At 43.5% G+C, this 16,313-nt stretch overlaps 1 protein-coding gene across 1 annotated transcript; it reads right to left on the reverse strand.

The window, feature by feature from the left end:
- Positions 1-2,229: 2,229 nt before the first annotated feature.
- IL36A (interleukin 36 alpha) lies at positions 2,230-11,958 on the reverse strand. The gene is made up of 4 exons (XM_068966801.1): positions 11,901-11,958; positions 5,329-5,442; positions 5,030-5,169; positions 2,230-2,445 (listed from the first exon to the last, which is right to left on the reverse strand). Exons 1-4 carry the CDS (start codon positions 11,956-11,958, stop codon positions 2,230-2,232), a joined length of 528 nt encoding a protein of 175 aa, XP_068822902.1.
- Between the last annotated feature and the right edge of the window lie 4,355 nt (positions 11,959-16,313).

Consider the following 16,313-nt stretch of genomic DNA (forward strand, 5'->3'; position numbering starts at 1 on the left):
CCTCCAGAGAAGAATTCAGTCTGGGGCCAGAGACAAGGCTTGATCGCTCAGAGCTTTTGTGTAATAAAGTTTTACTCAAGTATAAAGGAGATAGAGAAAGCTTCTGACATAGACATCAGAAGGGGGTAGAAAAAGTGTCCTAGTTCCCCTAGACCAGGGGTCAAACCCAGGCTCGAGCAGTGAAAGTGCTAATCATTGGACAACCAGGGAATTCCCCCTGTGTAATTCTTAATAGAGCTCCTTTCAGTCTCTTAAGAGTTCTGGCCACCTCACAGCTCTAGGGAAATTACCCACATAGGGAAAGGCAGAGGAGAAACAGGTCTACCTTTCTGTAGAAACCATGAGAAATGAAAAGCTCAGGGATTTTTGTACTATTACCAGGAAGAAATCGAATCTCTGACATCAACATGGCCACTCAAATGCTGAAAGGCAGAAGATATTAGGATGAGGTGAGGAGGTCAAGGCAATGCTTGCAGGGCCCAGAAATTCATCAATGTGCTTGGAAAAATATTATCTACATAATCTTTCTCCAAATCTTAGGACAAGTAAAATCATAACAGAAAGTTAAAAAAAAATCACAAGATGATATAGGTTAAAAATCATCATATTGGGCTTCCCTGGTGGCTCAGTGGGTAAGAATCCACCTGCCAGTGCGGGGGACATGGGTTCAATCCCTGGCCTGGGAAGATTCCCACAAGCCATGGAGCAACTAAGCCCACGCACCACAACTATTGAGCTTGTGCTTTAGAGCTTGGAAGCTGCAACTACTGAAGCTTTGTGCCCTAGAGCCTGTGCTCTGCAACAAGAGAAGCCACTGCAATGAGAAGTCCACGCACTGCAACTAGAGAAAAGCCTGCACAGCAACGAAGACCCAGAGCAGTCAAGATTAAATAAACAAATATTTTTAAAAAGAGATCCCCATATTTACAGAGAATGCTGTTTACTGACATGATGTGGGAAGAAATGTTATTTCATAAAGGGTAGAAGAAAAGATGTCTTTGTCGTCACTATGCTCTAGATGAGTGGATGCCATGTCAGATCATGGCCTGTGAGTTGATGGAAAAAACCCACGGGAGACTCTCAGAAGCTCTTTCTGGAATAGGAAAGGGGAGCGTTTTGTTAGGTGTGCAATACCATTATGCATAAAATATGGAGTATGATTTCTACTAATGATGCTTTATTTGTACCACCACCCCAGTAGTGAAGCCAGGGGAAACCTGCGTTTTGGAAGACACCACCTTCTACAACTATCCTACCGGGTTCTTCTTAGAAGTGGGAGATTTCATGGGAACCTGCTTTTATCATTTCATGGGAACAAATGATAAAACTCCTTATGAATGCAAGGAGTCAGTATTATGATCATGATATCCCATTAAAGTCATTAAATTCATAACAGCAACTGAGAGGAGCAAATTTTTTATTTCACAAATTTAACTTTCCATGAGATCCAGTGATAATGCTTTAGGTGAAAGCTTCATAAATAACACTAGTTCTTCATTCAAACCAGCAGAGCACATACCTTCACTGAGACACAAGCCACTCTCACATGGGGTTCCAGCTTTCTTCTTAGTCTTTTCTTTTATGGAACTTGTCTGTCTGCTTTTTCCCACCAGGATCCAAAAGACCTTGATACATTGCCGCAGAGCAACATATCTGAAAATCCAGAGATCTGGACTCCAAATGAAAGAATCATCACCTTCATTTGTTATTTGAAGCATCATTAGCAAGTATGTTAAGTAGAGTTTTCTTTAGTATTTTTGTCAAGGTGTCATAATTTAGCTACATGGCCATAGCAAAGGCCCTCAATTTCCCTGCACTGTTGTCCATGTGGTTCCTGGCAGAGGGCACACAACTTGGCCCAGTGTTGTGTGTATGTTGTCACTGCGTGGATGTGTTGAGGTCAGTAAGATAGTCTTGGATGAAAAGCTTAGCCAAGATTCTTCCTTCCTTTAAGACTAAGATGGTTCATTTCACGGTTGGGGAATCTACAAGCCGCCCCCCCCCACCCCAAAATGAAATGGACATAATTCTGGCAATTCTGCCTTTCCTTGTTGAATGATTGGTATGACAGTGTTCATCTCCAAAGCACTTTTCTCTCTTTTTTTCTTAATTAATTAAATTATAGCTGATTTGCAGTGTTGTGATTCAGAAGCACTTCAGGAGCTTGAATGGAGGAAACCAAAGACAAGATTCTCTGTGCAGAGAACAACCCTCATCCCTAGTCCAGCCTTAAGCCTGGAGTACTGTGAACCCGAAGTCAGTAGTGTAGATTTTCCCCAATTCCTCGGTGATAATCACAGGACAGCCTCCATTGGAGCAGGAGCCGATGAACCAGCCAGGGAAGGCCACAGACTCAAAGCTGGAGGCCCTGCCATTTTGGTCATGGTAGAATAGAAAAGGCTTCACAGGCTCAGTTTGGTGGTACAGATCCATTATGTTCTGTTCCTAAAGGGCGAGAAGGAGGTCCCAGGGAGAAAGAGCACTGTTTGAGTTGTTCCACACTCTGCACACTAACAGTTCCTATTCAAGATTGTTTTTGCTGTTGAAACAGGCCTGGGCACCTCTATTTCATATTAAACCATTAAAAATTATCAGCCCCAAATACTTTAGAGATGTTAAGTTTAGGAGTGAAAGCTTAGACCACTAATTCCAACGGTTCTTAATGTGAGTCTTTGAAGAAGAACAGTGTTGACATCAATGTTTTTGAGAGTACAAAGCATAGATTTACCTGTTTCTTATAAACCCAAGGAATAGTTACATAACAGTTGTCATGAATCTAAACAGAGTTGTTTTTATATCAAGTGTCTCTAACCTCAGAACTATGGATGTTTGGGGCAAAATAATCTTTTGTTGTTGGGGTCTGTCTTGTGTATGATGGGAGGTTTAATAGCACCCCTGGATTCTGCCCACTAGAGATTAGCAGAATCCCCATGTCCCTAGGTGTGGCAACTAAAAATATCACCAGACATTGAAAAATTTGTCAGGGCAAAATTGCCCATCATTAAACCACTATTTTCTCTCGTTATCAAATTGAGTGTCTGTCTATGCGTGTTTGCTGAAGGCTTTTAGATTCATTCCTGACTCCAGTAGATGATCTTCCCTGATGGCTCAGCTGGTAAAGAATCTGCCCTCAATGGGGAAGATCTGGGTTCGGCCCCTGGGTTGGGAAGATCCCCTGGAGAAGGGAATAGCAGAATACTGATTCCAGTATTCTGGCCTGGAGAATTGCATGGACGTTTAGTCCATGGGGTTCCAAAAAGTCAGACATGACTGAGTGACTTCACTTTCACTCTTCTTTCCAGTAGAATAAATATAGATATAGAACATACGTGCATGCAAGCTAAGTCGCTTCAGTTGTGTCTGACTCTTTGCGACACTATGGACTGTAGCCTGCCAGGCTCCTCTGTCCATGGGATTCTCCAGGCAAGAATATTGGAGTGGGTTGCCATGCCTGCCTTCAGGGCATCTTCCCAACCCAGGGGTCAAACCCGTGTCTCTTATGTCTCCTGCATTAGCAGGCAGGTTCTTTACTACTAGGGCCACCTGGGAAACCTATAGAATATATAGATCAAGGGGTCAAGAGATTTCCTAAAGTACACAGAAGCCTGGTTTGTGACCCTCCTATAACTTAAAATATTTTTAAATAATGGAGAATAGCATTATTAAAATGTTTGTTACAGAGAATTGCTTGTTCACTTAAAGTTGAAAACTATCACCTGTCAAAAACAGGTTTTAATTTGCTCATCCACCTAGTGATAATCAGCTGCTGAAACTGTCATAGCTGATTCCACTCACACATGTGCAGTTGACCCTTTCTATCAGCAGATTCTGCATACTTGGAGTAAACCAACTGAGGACCAAAAATATTTGGAAAAAAAAAAAACAAACCAAAAAATCCAGAAAGTTCCAAAAAAGCAAAACTTGAATTTTCTGTATGCTGGCAACTATTTATATAGTGGTCTCACTGTATTAGGTATTATTAAGTAATCTAGAGATGATTTAAAGGATAGGTTACATAATTATATACGTTATTTAGGAACTTGAACATCCACTTTGGTATCCATGAAGGATAGAAGAGTCCTGCACCAAGTCCCCCAAAGATGCCAAGGGATGACTCTGTGTGTGTGTGAGAGAGAGAGAGAGAGAGAGACAGAGACAGAGAGAGACAGAGAGACAGAGAGAGAGATTCATATATATAGTCAAGAATAAATTTAAAATCCTTCCTCTTTGCTGAATTACTTTGAAAGCAAAACAAATTATTTTAGCAGATTACTTTTAAAACACCCCTGCAATTTTTTCTTATTTCGTAATATGCACAGCCTAAAAAGAACCAAAAATAAATATGCATAAGGATAATAAATAGTTTGTCCTTTAAAAGATTCTAGAGTACTTCTCTGGTGGTCCAGTGGTTAAAACGGGCCTGTCAATGCAGAGAACACAGGTTCGATCCCTGGTCTGGGAAGATCCCACATGCTGCAGGGAAACTAACACTGTGTGCCACAACTGTTGAAGCCCTCATGCTCTAGAGCCCATGTTTTGCAACAAGAGAAGCCACCGCCTATCAGTGCACAATGAGAAGCCTGTGCACCTCAGTTACAGAATAGCCCCTGTTCTCAGCAACTAGAGAATGCCCATGCATAGCAATGAAGAGCCGGCACAGCTAGAAATAAATTAAAAAATAAAAATTTAACCAAGATTCTAAAAAGCTAAATTTTCCATCAAATGAGCACTTAGTGAAATTAATGTGCATCTTCCTCCTAGTTGGGGGTAAATACTATGGCTCAGATGGTCAAAAATCTGCCCACAATGCTGGCGACTTGGGTTCGATCCCTGGGTGGGGAAGATCCCCTGGAGTAGGAAATGGCAACCCACACCAGTATTCTTGCCTGGAGAACCCCATGGACAGAGGAACCTGGCAGGGCTACAGGCCGTGTGGTGGCAATGTCAGACACAACTGAGCAACCAGCAATTTCACTTTCACTTTCACTCCCAGTCAGGCATAGACAAGACCCTTATTTTCCATACTCACCTGAAGCTGCAGTGTGGGCTGCCCCTCGACCTTTGTGCAGAATAGGCAAAGCTCCGGCTCCTTCAGTCCCAAGTAGACAGGATTCCCCCTGCCCTTCTCAAGAGTCTCTGTATACTTGCATGATATTAAGGTAACAGTGACTGGAAACACAACATAATCACAGATCACTCTCTCATTCATCACAACCTGTGAGATAAGCCCAGTTAACGAGTCTATTCACAGTGAAATGAAAAAACTGAGCACACAACGCTCAGCAGTACTGGCCAAAGGGACTGCCGTGGACAGGCCTTGCCACTCACCTGGATCCATTTGGTCCTTCCTCGGGACAGCTGTGAGGGTCTGGCCTTGAAGGACCCATACCAGATGGTTGATATCCTGAATATCCACCAGAATCGGGTGTACCCTGGATAATACTGTAGAGAAAATCAAAAGGCAAATGTGAGCAGGAGGGTACTGAATATCCCCCCTTTCCATTTTTTTTGCCCTTCCATGTACATCTTAACCTGGACCTTTTATTCTTCCATCCCCTTTGGATGATGGTGTTTTAAAACTGCCAAGGTGTGAAGACATTTATGTGCAGATGGATCCCACAGGAAGATCTGAGTCAGTCCCAAGCCACGATTTGACCTTGAGTCAGAAGAAGAGCTAATGAGCCAACAGCAACCTCAGGGAGAATCTACGGTCCCAGAATTCACCTCGCTCCCTCTCCTGTTCACCTTCTTGGACGTAGCCTAAAATTCAGGCCTAAACCCAGAGCCTTAAGATGACAGGAGGGCCAAGGCCAGAGGTCTGGAAGCAGAAAAGATCAAAGGTCAGCAGGCTTTGCAGCTATGGAGGATGCCGTGTCCCTATGGCTTCTTCTGTGCTCAGGTGCTCTGATGGAGTCCAGTAGGGCCCGAGCCTTTGATCCACATCAAGAAAGGAGGAAGTTCTGCCTCACTGGGGCTAGGACTTCCCAGCACCCTGAGTATTTGTTAGCTTCTGATACCAGGGAGATTTAGTGAGGCTTTATATAAAGAAATATCAACTGGGCAGGGTTGCAACCTGTTCACACACCATGAAAAAGGAGGCATGCTAAGTCTTTAAGAGCAGTCACCAGGAAACATCATCATCAACACTGAGTTTGAGGAAAGAAGTGTTATGGGACTGTCCCATGGCCGATGACTAAGCAATGATGCTGCAAAATGTTACACGAATCTTATTCTAAAGAGTGGAAACCCATAGTGGGTTCAAGGTAGACTTAGAAAGGGAGGGTTCCCCTAAGGCCTGTGTAGTTTCCAACCACTCCTGGTCCAGTCATCTTATCCCCTGCCAATCTCGGATGAAAAAATACAAACACTCCAGTGTATGCCTGCACACCCTACTCCTCATGGACTCTAGAGTAGTGGCTCCTAGATGCTCTGTTCCCTGAGCTAGAAGACATGCATTAGCTCTTCCACAAAGGGAAACAGGCAGTGCTGGTGAGACTCTGTCCCGGCCTTTCAGCCCATCTGAGTTCACTATCTGCAGTGGTTCCCAGCTCCTGTCTGCTTCACATCAAGGGCTTGCATCTCAGGGGCAACCTTAACCAACTGGGGAGGGGATTGGTGAATAAATGTCTCAGGTTCTTCAGCCTCTGATGGGATTGTGCTAACATTTCTCATAAGGTTCCTAACTACCTCACCAGCCTACCTCACCTCATAAAGACACTCTCATGTTCACACCTTTACCCTCCCCAAAGACTCTTGCTTCTTGACCTTGTCCTGGGTATCCCATGATAAGCTGGTGAGCTGTCCTCTTAGGAGTGTGGAGTCATGAAGCACTGACTTTAAATGTACAGCAAGTTTGTTTGAGTCAAAACTGGGATTCAGAATCAAGTTGAGTCTATAAAAAGGGCCTGCCTAGAGCATCCCTTAGCACGAGTTGATTCCCATTATCTAAGAAGAAGGGGCTTCCCAGGTGGCTCAGTGTTAAAAAGAATCCACCTGCCAAGGCAGGAGTTGTAGGAGACACTAGTTGGATCCCTGGATGGGAAGGTCCCCTTGAGAAGGAAATGGCAGAAGAAAGTCCAGAGCTTGTGACATCGCCCCCATGCTCCTTACACAGGACTGAATGCCTCTGGGTATCTTTAGAAGAGGGGCTCAATATCCTGCCATCAGGTACAAGGAAGCAAACATCCGGGACACACAAGTATAGATGCAGCATGCTGCTGCTGCTGCTGCTAAGTTGCTTCAATTGTGTCTGACTCTGTGAGATCCCCATAGACGGCAGCCCACCAGGCTCCCCTTCCCTGGGATTCTCCAGGCAAGAATACTGGAGTGGGTTGCCATTTCCTTCTCCAATGCATAAAAGTGAAAAGTGAAAGTGAAATTGCTCAGTCATGTTCAACTCGCAGCAACACCATGGACTGCAGCCTACCAGGTTCCTCCATCCATGGGATTTTCCAGGCAAGAGTACTGGAGTGAGGTGCCATTGCCTTCTCTGAGATGCAGCATATACTAATGCAAACTCGTTCATGACCACAGTCAATAGGATATGTGGTCCTTCCAGATTCTTTATTGCATCCTATAAAACATGGAGCTCTATATGACGTGGGAACTTAGCCCATAGTACCATTATCAGAGGTGATGGGGGCTTAGGTGATACCAGATAACCCAAGACCTCTCTGTATCTCTCCTTAATATGGAAGTGACACCCTTGATAGCTCAGGGAGCAGAAGGGAAGGGAAATTGAATCAAATATGATGAAGGAAATTTCTCTCTCTGCAAGAAATTAACTCCATAGGGATACAGTTTAGAGATACAGCTTCCCTACTCTCTTAGCTAGCCAGACCTGAATTTGCCTTGAAATTTAATTCCTTTGCCCATCCATATCTGTCCTTCATTATTCAGTTTAAGGTCTAATACATCATCTCAGCCCCACAAATCCATCTCAGTTCTGATAGTATAATCCCCACAACTCAATTTTTCTATGGTTCACCTGTTGGAAAATCACATGGAACCGTCCTTGTTCTGCACATTCTTGATGTTCAAAGTGTGGTCCATGGAGCAGCGGCACTGGTAACAACCAGTAGTTTACCAGAAATGCAGAATCTCAGGTTCTACCCCAGACTTACAGAATCAGGACCGGAAATGTTTTTAAACAGCATTAAAACTACAATATGTTCTATGCTGATATAGAACACACCACTGTCAATACTCTAGTCACATAAGCATAGAAAGAAAGAATCTGGGATTCAGGGTAGGCCTGGGCCTGGGGGAGGAACAAGCAAACCAGCCCTAGACCCACCCTTAACTTTCCTTAGCCTTTGGAACCCATGAGATAGGCTGTCTTGGTGCTGGGAATTAAAAAAAAAAAAAAAGGAGAGATGGCAGTAGTAAAGAAAAGAAGTCATTCCTGGAAGTCTGTGATGATGGACAGACCCTCACAAGGATTTTCACTTGGCGTACTTACAGTTTGATTGAACCAGGTACTCTCAAACTATACTTGGTTTCATTTAGGCCAAATATTTTCTACCAGAAAGAAAGAGAAAGTCTCTGTAGAGGCGAGCAAAGTCATTCCAAAGACAATAAGCCATAAGTAGTTGAAGATTACCAGACATACACACAAACAAGAATAAGAGCAAAAAGAAAGAAAGGAAAGAGAAAGGAAGGGAGGGAGGGAGGGAGAGAAGGAGTGAGGGAGAAAATAAAAGAAAGAAAGGGAAAATAAAAACATATCCACACAGAGATCGCATTTTGTAACTATTATACACAGAGCTTAAAACAGCTGTCCTAACCATGTTTAAGAAACAAATGATGAATAAGAATATCTTTCTAGAACAGCAAACTATGAAAAGTGGCAAATTTGGAAGAAGCAAACAGCGTCTCTTGCACTGTAAAATACATCAAACAAAATAAGCCAATATTTGTATTTGGCAATTGACAGCACACAGCAGAAGAATTAGAGAATGACATCAACAAGGTGGTGGTTTAGGAATTTCTAGGGCTTGTCCCCTCCCAGAAACATCCATTTGAACAACTCTCCATGCTCTGAAATACCTTCACAAGAGCTTCACAGGTGAGGGATTACAGCACTTGGGTGGAACATGGAAGTAGGAAAAGATGAATTGAAAAACATAGGAAGGACAGTTTCACCTTACTCCCATCACCCCTCCCCTGTGGAAAGAGACATCTAACCTATGGCAAAAGAAAGTGAAGTAAGGACTTGACTTCACAGTGGACTCTACCATCAGCCCACCACAACATCAGCCAGTTCGCATGACCCCAGGCTCCTGGTGGGCTTTCACAAAACCAGGTTACCAGTCCACCCAGCACCAGGCAGGTTCCTATGAACCCAGGCTTCTGGTAGGCTCCTGACCTGCCTTAGCACCAGGTTGACTCCATGGCCGCAGGTTCCCAACTGCCCCAGCACCAAGATGGCTTCTACAGACCTATACTCCAGATGAGCTTTCATGGAACTAGGCTTTTGGCCTGCCCCAATGCAAGGCTGGTACCATTGGCCCCAGGCTCCAGGCAGGCTCCTGTGGAGCCAGGCTCCTAACTCACGGCAGCACCAGGCAGCCCCAGGGCCTCAGACTTTAGGCTGGCTTCCCTGGCCTGGACTCTTGGCAAGCTTCTGTGGATACAGACCCCCACCCTAGTCCAGCCCAGCCCAGCATTTGGCTGCTTCCACGGCCCCAGCTTCAGATTAAATCCCGTGGTCCCAACCTCCAGACTTGTCCCTTGGATTCAACCTCCAGGATGGCCCCATGAGCCTTCGAACTATAGGCTATAGGCTGACTCCTACAGCCCCAGTTGTCAGGTTCACCCAAATGCTAGATAACCCCAGCTTCCAGGCTCCTGTGAACCCAGACTCCAGGCCTGCCCCACTACCAGGACAGCTCCTGTGGACCCAGATGCCAGACCCACCCCAGTGGTCCCCAGGGCCTGACTGGCTGGCACAGACCCAGGATCCAGGCCCACCCACACAGACTCAGGTCCCAGGCTTACCATCACAGACTCAGGCACCTGGTCAACCCCAGTGAACTCAGACGCAAGGGTAGTTCGTCACAAGAATCGACCCTGTGGATCCAAGCACCAGGTATGTTCACCTTGTGACCCAGGCACCACCTGCCTGTCCAAGAACTCCAGCAGCAAACACCCATGGACACCACCAGATGCCTTACTCAGAATCTCTGGACAGGCTGACTGGTGAAGGGCTTTCCCTTCTGAAGGCAGACTGTAAACACTGGAAGAGGCAACTACTTTCTTAAGTGCACAGACAATGAAGGCCACAAAGACCGCAAGAATCGAGGAAACATGACACCAGCAAAGGAAACTAATAAAGCTCCAACAGTGGTTGTAGTAGTAGTTGCTCAGCTGTGTCCAGCTCTGCAACCCCATGGACTGTAGCCTACCAAGCTAACTGCCCATGGGATTCTCCAAGCAAGAACAATGAAGTGGGTTGCCATTCCCTTCTCCAGGATATCTTCCTGACCCAGGGACTGAACCCAGATCTCCTGTACTGCAGACAGATTCTTTATCCTCTGAGCTACCAAAGAAGCTTCAATACTTGACCCTAAAGAAAAGGAGATAAATGGACTGACAAATAATTCTGAATAATCCTCTTAAGAAATTCAGTGAACTACAGAACACAGAGAAGAACAAAAGAACACAGAAGAACACAAAGAAAGCAAAATAAAATTAGAAGCATAATGCATTAAAAAAAAAATTAGTTTAGGGCATTCCTTAGCAGTCCAGTGGTTAGGACTCCCTGCTTTCACTGCCAAGAGCCTGTGTTTGATCCCTGATCAGGGAACTAATATCCCACAAGTCATGCTGGATATTAAATCAAACTAAAAATTGAGAACTTAAAAAAATGAGACCAAAAAAGAAACAGAAATCATTAAATAAAAACAAACAGAAATCCTGGAGTTGAAGGACTCTTCAACTCTGCAATGACCAAGCTAATGAATTCCACAGACAGCTTCAACAACAGACTAGATTTAACACAAAAAGAATTAGAGCAACAGAAGACAGGTCGTTTAAAATTATTCAGTTAGAGGAGAAAAACAGAAAAAAAAAAAATAATTACAAATAGAAAAGAGGGGGCTTCCCTGGTGGCTTAGTGGTAAAAAATCTCCCTGCCAAGGCAGGAGACATGGACAGATTTGATCCCTGATCCAGGAGCATCCCATATGTCATGGAGCGACTAAGCCTGGGCACCACAATTACTGGGTTCATGCTCCACAAGGGAAGCCACCACCATGAGAAGCCTGCACACTGCAACTAGAGAGCAGCCCCCACTATCCACAAGTAGAGGAAAACCCATGCAGCAACGAGGACCCAACGCAGCCAGAAAGAAAATAAATAAAACTTTTTAAAAATAGAAAAGACAGCTTCCACTTTAAAATGGTGATGTACAAAGATCCTGAACTCACATCACAAGGACACACTAAATCTACAAAGCTAGCTGAACTTGCATCTACAACAAAGATTTAAAAGGCCACATTGAGATGGGTAGAAAAAGCAGAGACTTGGTCTCACCAAATACCATATCTGAGACATGGCAACCCATAAGTGAGGAAGACATCTGAAAAGAATATGGAACTTTGCTCTGAAGAGCAAGGTGTTTATGCTCCACATAAAGTATTCAAAACCCTGGGGATCTATGCCAAAGAGACAAGCCGACAAATTCTCTGTCTATGAAAACAAACATGGTTTATGTCCATAGAGCTGTAGAGAATGGAGAAACTGCTCTTAAAGGGCTCATGCACTGACTCACCTGCCCTGGGACCTCATACAGGAGTGGCAATTTGAAGGGCCTGGACCATGTGTGGAGGAGATTGACTTGGGGGTACTTCTGGAGATGCAGAAACTTGCTAAGACTCTCTGGGGATGGAAACACTGACAGGCATCATCTTTGAGTTCTCTTTTGGCCTTGCTAGTGTTAGCACTGGTGGGCACCATTTTGGCACTCCCTCTTTCCCTGTTAAAGCCAGTAGGCACACCTGATGCCACCATGCCACCGCTGTGGCCCTACTAATGCTAGAAATTACACTCAGCCCACATAGAGATGTCCCTTGACTGCCTAGCTATGGTGGCCAGGGAAATAGTGCAACTGGGCCCCATGAGTTATTTTTGCACAAGGCCACTCCTTTAAGACTTGGAGAGATCGCTGTTATACCTAAGACATAGAAACAAACACAGAGCATCAAGCAGAATGGGGAGACAGAGGAATATATTCCAAATGAAAAAACAAGATAAAACCTCAGAGAAAGACCCTAGTGAAATAGAGATAAGTAATCTACCTGATAAAGAGTTCAAAGTAATGGTCATAAAGATGCTTACAAAAACAAGAGAAGAATGGATGAACACCGTGAGAACTGTAAGACAGAGACAAAAAATATAAGGAAGTATGAAATAGAAGTCATAGACCTGAAGAATGTAATAGCTGAACTGAAAAAAAAAAATACACTAGCAAGGTTGAATAGCAAACTATATGAAGTAGATAGAGGAATCAGTGACCTCAAAGAGAGGTAGTGGAAATCACCCAAACAGAGCAGCAAAAAGAATTTTTAAAAGTAAATATAGCTTAAGGGACCTATTGAACAGCAACAAACAGAATAGCATCCATATTGTAGTGGTACCAGAAGAAGAAAGGGCTTTCCAGGGGGCTCAGCTGGTAAAGAACCCGCCTGCCAATGCAGAAGACACAAGAGACTCAGGTTCGATCCCTGGGTCGGGAAGATCCCTTGGAGTAGAAAATGGCAATCCATTCCAGTATTCTTGCCTGGAACGTCCCATGCACAGAGGAACCTGGTGGGCTACAGTCCATGGGGTCGCAAAGAGTTGGACACGACTAAGCACACACAGAAGAAGAAAGAGTAAAGGGGGGGCAGAAAACCTATTTGAAGAAATAACGCCTGAAAACCTCTAACCTGGGGAAGGAAACAGCCATCCACGATGAGGTAGTGCAGAGAGTTCTAAACAAGATTAACCCAGGGAGACCCACACCAAGACATGTAATAATTAAAATGTCAAAAGTTAAAGAGATCATCTTAAAAACAGAAAAACAACTTGTTACATACAAGGGAACTCTCATCAAACTATCAGCTGACTTCTCAGCAGAAACTTGCAGGACAGAAGGGAATGGTGTGATATATTCAACGTACTGAAAGGAATAAAACTTCCAACCAAGAGCACTCTACCTGGCAAAGTTATCATTCAGAATTGAAGATTAAGAGATTCATCTTCTTAAGATTAAAAGATTAAGAGACTGCCAGAAAAGCAAAAGATAAAAGAGTTAATCACCACTAATGGCTTAGTTGCAAAGAATATGCCTGCCGATGCAGGAGATGTGGGTTTGATCCCTAGGTTAGGAAGATCCCCTGGAGAAGGAAATGGCTATTCACTCCAGTATTCTTGCCTGGAAAATCCATGGACAGAGGAACCTGGTGAGCTACAGTCCATGGGGTCACAAAAGAGTCTAAAGAAATGTTAAGAAACTTCTTTAAGAAAAGAAAAAGCAGTAACTAGCAACAAGAAATTATATGAAGAGGGACTTCCCTGGTGGTCCAATGGTTAAGACTCCAAGCTTCCACTGCAGGGATTGTGGGTTTGATCCCTGGTTAGGAAAATAAGACCCCATGGGCAAATGGTGCAGCCAAGAAATAAATAAAAATAAAGAAACTAGAAATCAATAACAGGAAGAAAAGTGAAAAATAAACAAATATGTGAAAATTAAACAACATGTACTTGAATAACTAATACGTCAAAGAAAAAAGCCAAAGGGGAAATTTTAAAATAGCTTGAACCAAACAAAAATGAAAATGCAGTAAAACAAAACTTATGGGAGGCAATAAAAGCAGTGCTAAGGGGAAAGTTTATAATAACAAACACATTAAGGAAAGAGAAAGGTTTTAAATAAAAAGCCTAACTTTATATTTCAAGAACAGAAAGGAAGAGTAAACTAAGCTCACAGAAACTAATGCTCACAGAAGAAAGGAAATTACAAAGATCAGAGCAAAAGTAAATGAAATAGAAATCAAACACACGAAGAAAAGATCAATGAAACTAAGACTTTGTTTTTTGAAAAGATAAGCATAATAGGCGAATCTTCAGCTAGACTAGTTAAGAAAAAAAGAGAGAGGACTCAAATCAAGTCAGATATGAAAGAAAAGACCTTACAACTTACATTAAGTACAAAAGATAAGAGACCACTATAAACAATTATATACCAACAAATATAACAACCTAGAAGAAATACCTAGAAATATGCAACTTACCAAGACAGCATCATGAAGAAAGAAAATCTGGGCAGACCAAAAATGAGTAAGGAGAATCAGTAATCAAGAACTTTCCAAAAGAGAGAAGCCCAGGATGAGATGGTTCAGTTCAGTTCAGTTCAGTAATTCAGTCGTGTCCGGCTCTTTGCGACCCCATGAATTGCAGCACGCCAGGCCTCCCTGTCCATCACCAACTCCCGGAGTGCACTCAAACTCACGTCCATCGAGTCAGTGATGCCATCCAGCCATCTCATCCTCTGTCATCCCCTTCTCCTCCTGCCCCCAATCCCTCCCAGCATCAGAGGCTTTTCCAATGAGTCAACTCTTCACATGAGGTGGCCAAAGTACTGGAGTTTCAGCTTTAGCATCATTCCTTCCAAAGAACACCCAGGACTGATCTCCTTTAGAATAGACTGGTTGGATCTCCTTGCAGTCCAAGGGACTCTCAAGAGTCTTCTCCAACACCACAGTTCAAAAGCATCAATTCTTCGGCGCTCAGCTTTCTTCACAGTTCAACTCTCACATCCATACATGACTACTGGAAAAACCATAGCTTTGACTAAACGGACGTTTGTTGGCAAAGTAATGTCTCTGCTTTTGAGTATGATATCTAGGTTGGTCATAACTTTCCTTCCAAGGAGTAAGCGTCTTTTAATTTCATGGCTGCAATCACCATCTGCAGAGATTTTGGAGCCCCAAAAATAAAGTCTGACACTGTTTCTCCACTGTTTCCCCATCTACTTCCCACGAAGTGATGGGACCAGATGCCATGATCTTCATTTTCTGAATGTTGAGTTTTAAGCCAATTTTTTCACTCTCCTCTTTCACTTTCATCAAGAGCTTGTTAGATCCTCTTCACTTTCTGCCATAAGAGTGTGAATTCTACTAAACATTTAAATAATTAGCTTCTCATGCTCTTCCAAAAAATTGAAGATGGCCTAAACTCACTTTATGAGACTAGCATCATAGTGACACCAAAACCAAAGGACAACAGAAGAAAAGAAGACTCTAGGGCCCAATAGAAGGCATTTCCACTTACCAAGGATGACTGTGCAACTTATTAGCAACAGAGACTAATACTGAGCCCCTGATGGGGCAGTGTTCTTCAAGAAGTCTGACTAATCTTATGGTGGCAAGTTACTGACGTGTCAGAGCCTTTCCCTCTTGAAGGGCAACAGTGTGCCCTCAGAGGGATTGATGTATATACCATTTCTGCCTTCAGAGCCCCAATCACCACTACTGTGGGATGACTGATCTACAGGCATGGAATCCCACACAAGATAGCATCCAAGCATAGAATTCATTTTATATTGAAGGAGGGGCTAAAAGAGGCCCATGACCATTGAATCCACTCAATAGTATGCTGGTAAATTTTTAACTATTTTCTTCCTAGAAAATAAACAAACAGAACATAAGACAAAACTTGTGGTGATTGTCAGTATCTACGATGTGGATATTCGCAACTTGGGCAATTTCAAGTTACCAACTGGCTTTCAAAATCTGAAGATGTAACATTTGGCCTTTTGTAACCAATATGAGCCAACTCTACTACTTCCCTGGATCCACTGGTCCATCCAGAAGTAGTCTACTTAATGGAGCTTTGGGTGGCATATTGGAGGTACAACTGAAGTACCTCTCAGTGGCAGTACTCTTGGAGGATGGAGGTCATCCTTCAGGATGCAGCCTATGGAGGAGGAGGTAGACTTTCCTTTACACATGAAGACAGGGAGAAATACACTATAGTATTTCTTGTGTAATATACAAGGAGGGCTTCCCTGGGGGTTCAGTGGTAAAGAATCCTCCTGCAATGAAAGAGATGCAGGTTTGAATCCTGGATTGGGAAGATCCCCTGGAGAATACTGGAAATGGAAACCCATTCCTGTACTCTTGCCTGGAAAATTGCTTGGACAGAGGAGCCTGGTGGGCTATAGTCCATGAGGTCACAAGAGTTGGACATGACTTAGTGACTAAACTACCACAATACCCAAGGAACTCAGATGATCTGCTTGGGTACCTCTTGGTATCCCTTTGCCTAAC

The sequence above is a fragment of the Capricornis sumatraensis genome, chromosome 1 (genome assembly GCF_032405125.1).
Source record: "Capricornis sumatraensis isolate serow.1 chromosome 1, serow.2, whole genome shotgun sequence".
Lineage (NCBI taxonomy): Eukaryota > Metazoa > Chordata > Mammalia > Artiodactyla > Bovidae > Capricornis > Capricornis sumatraensis.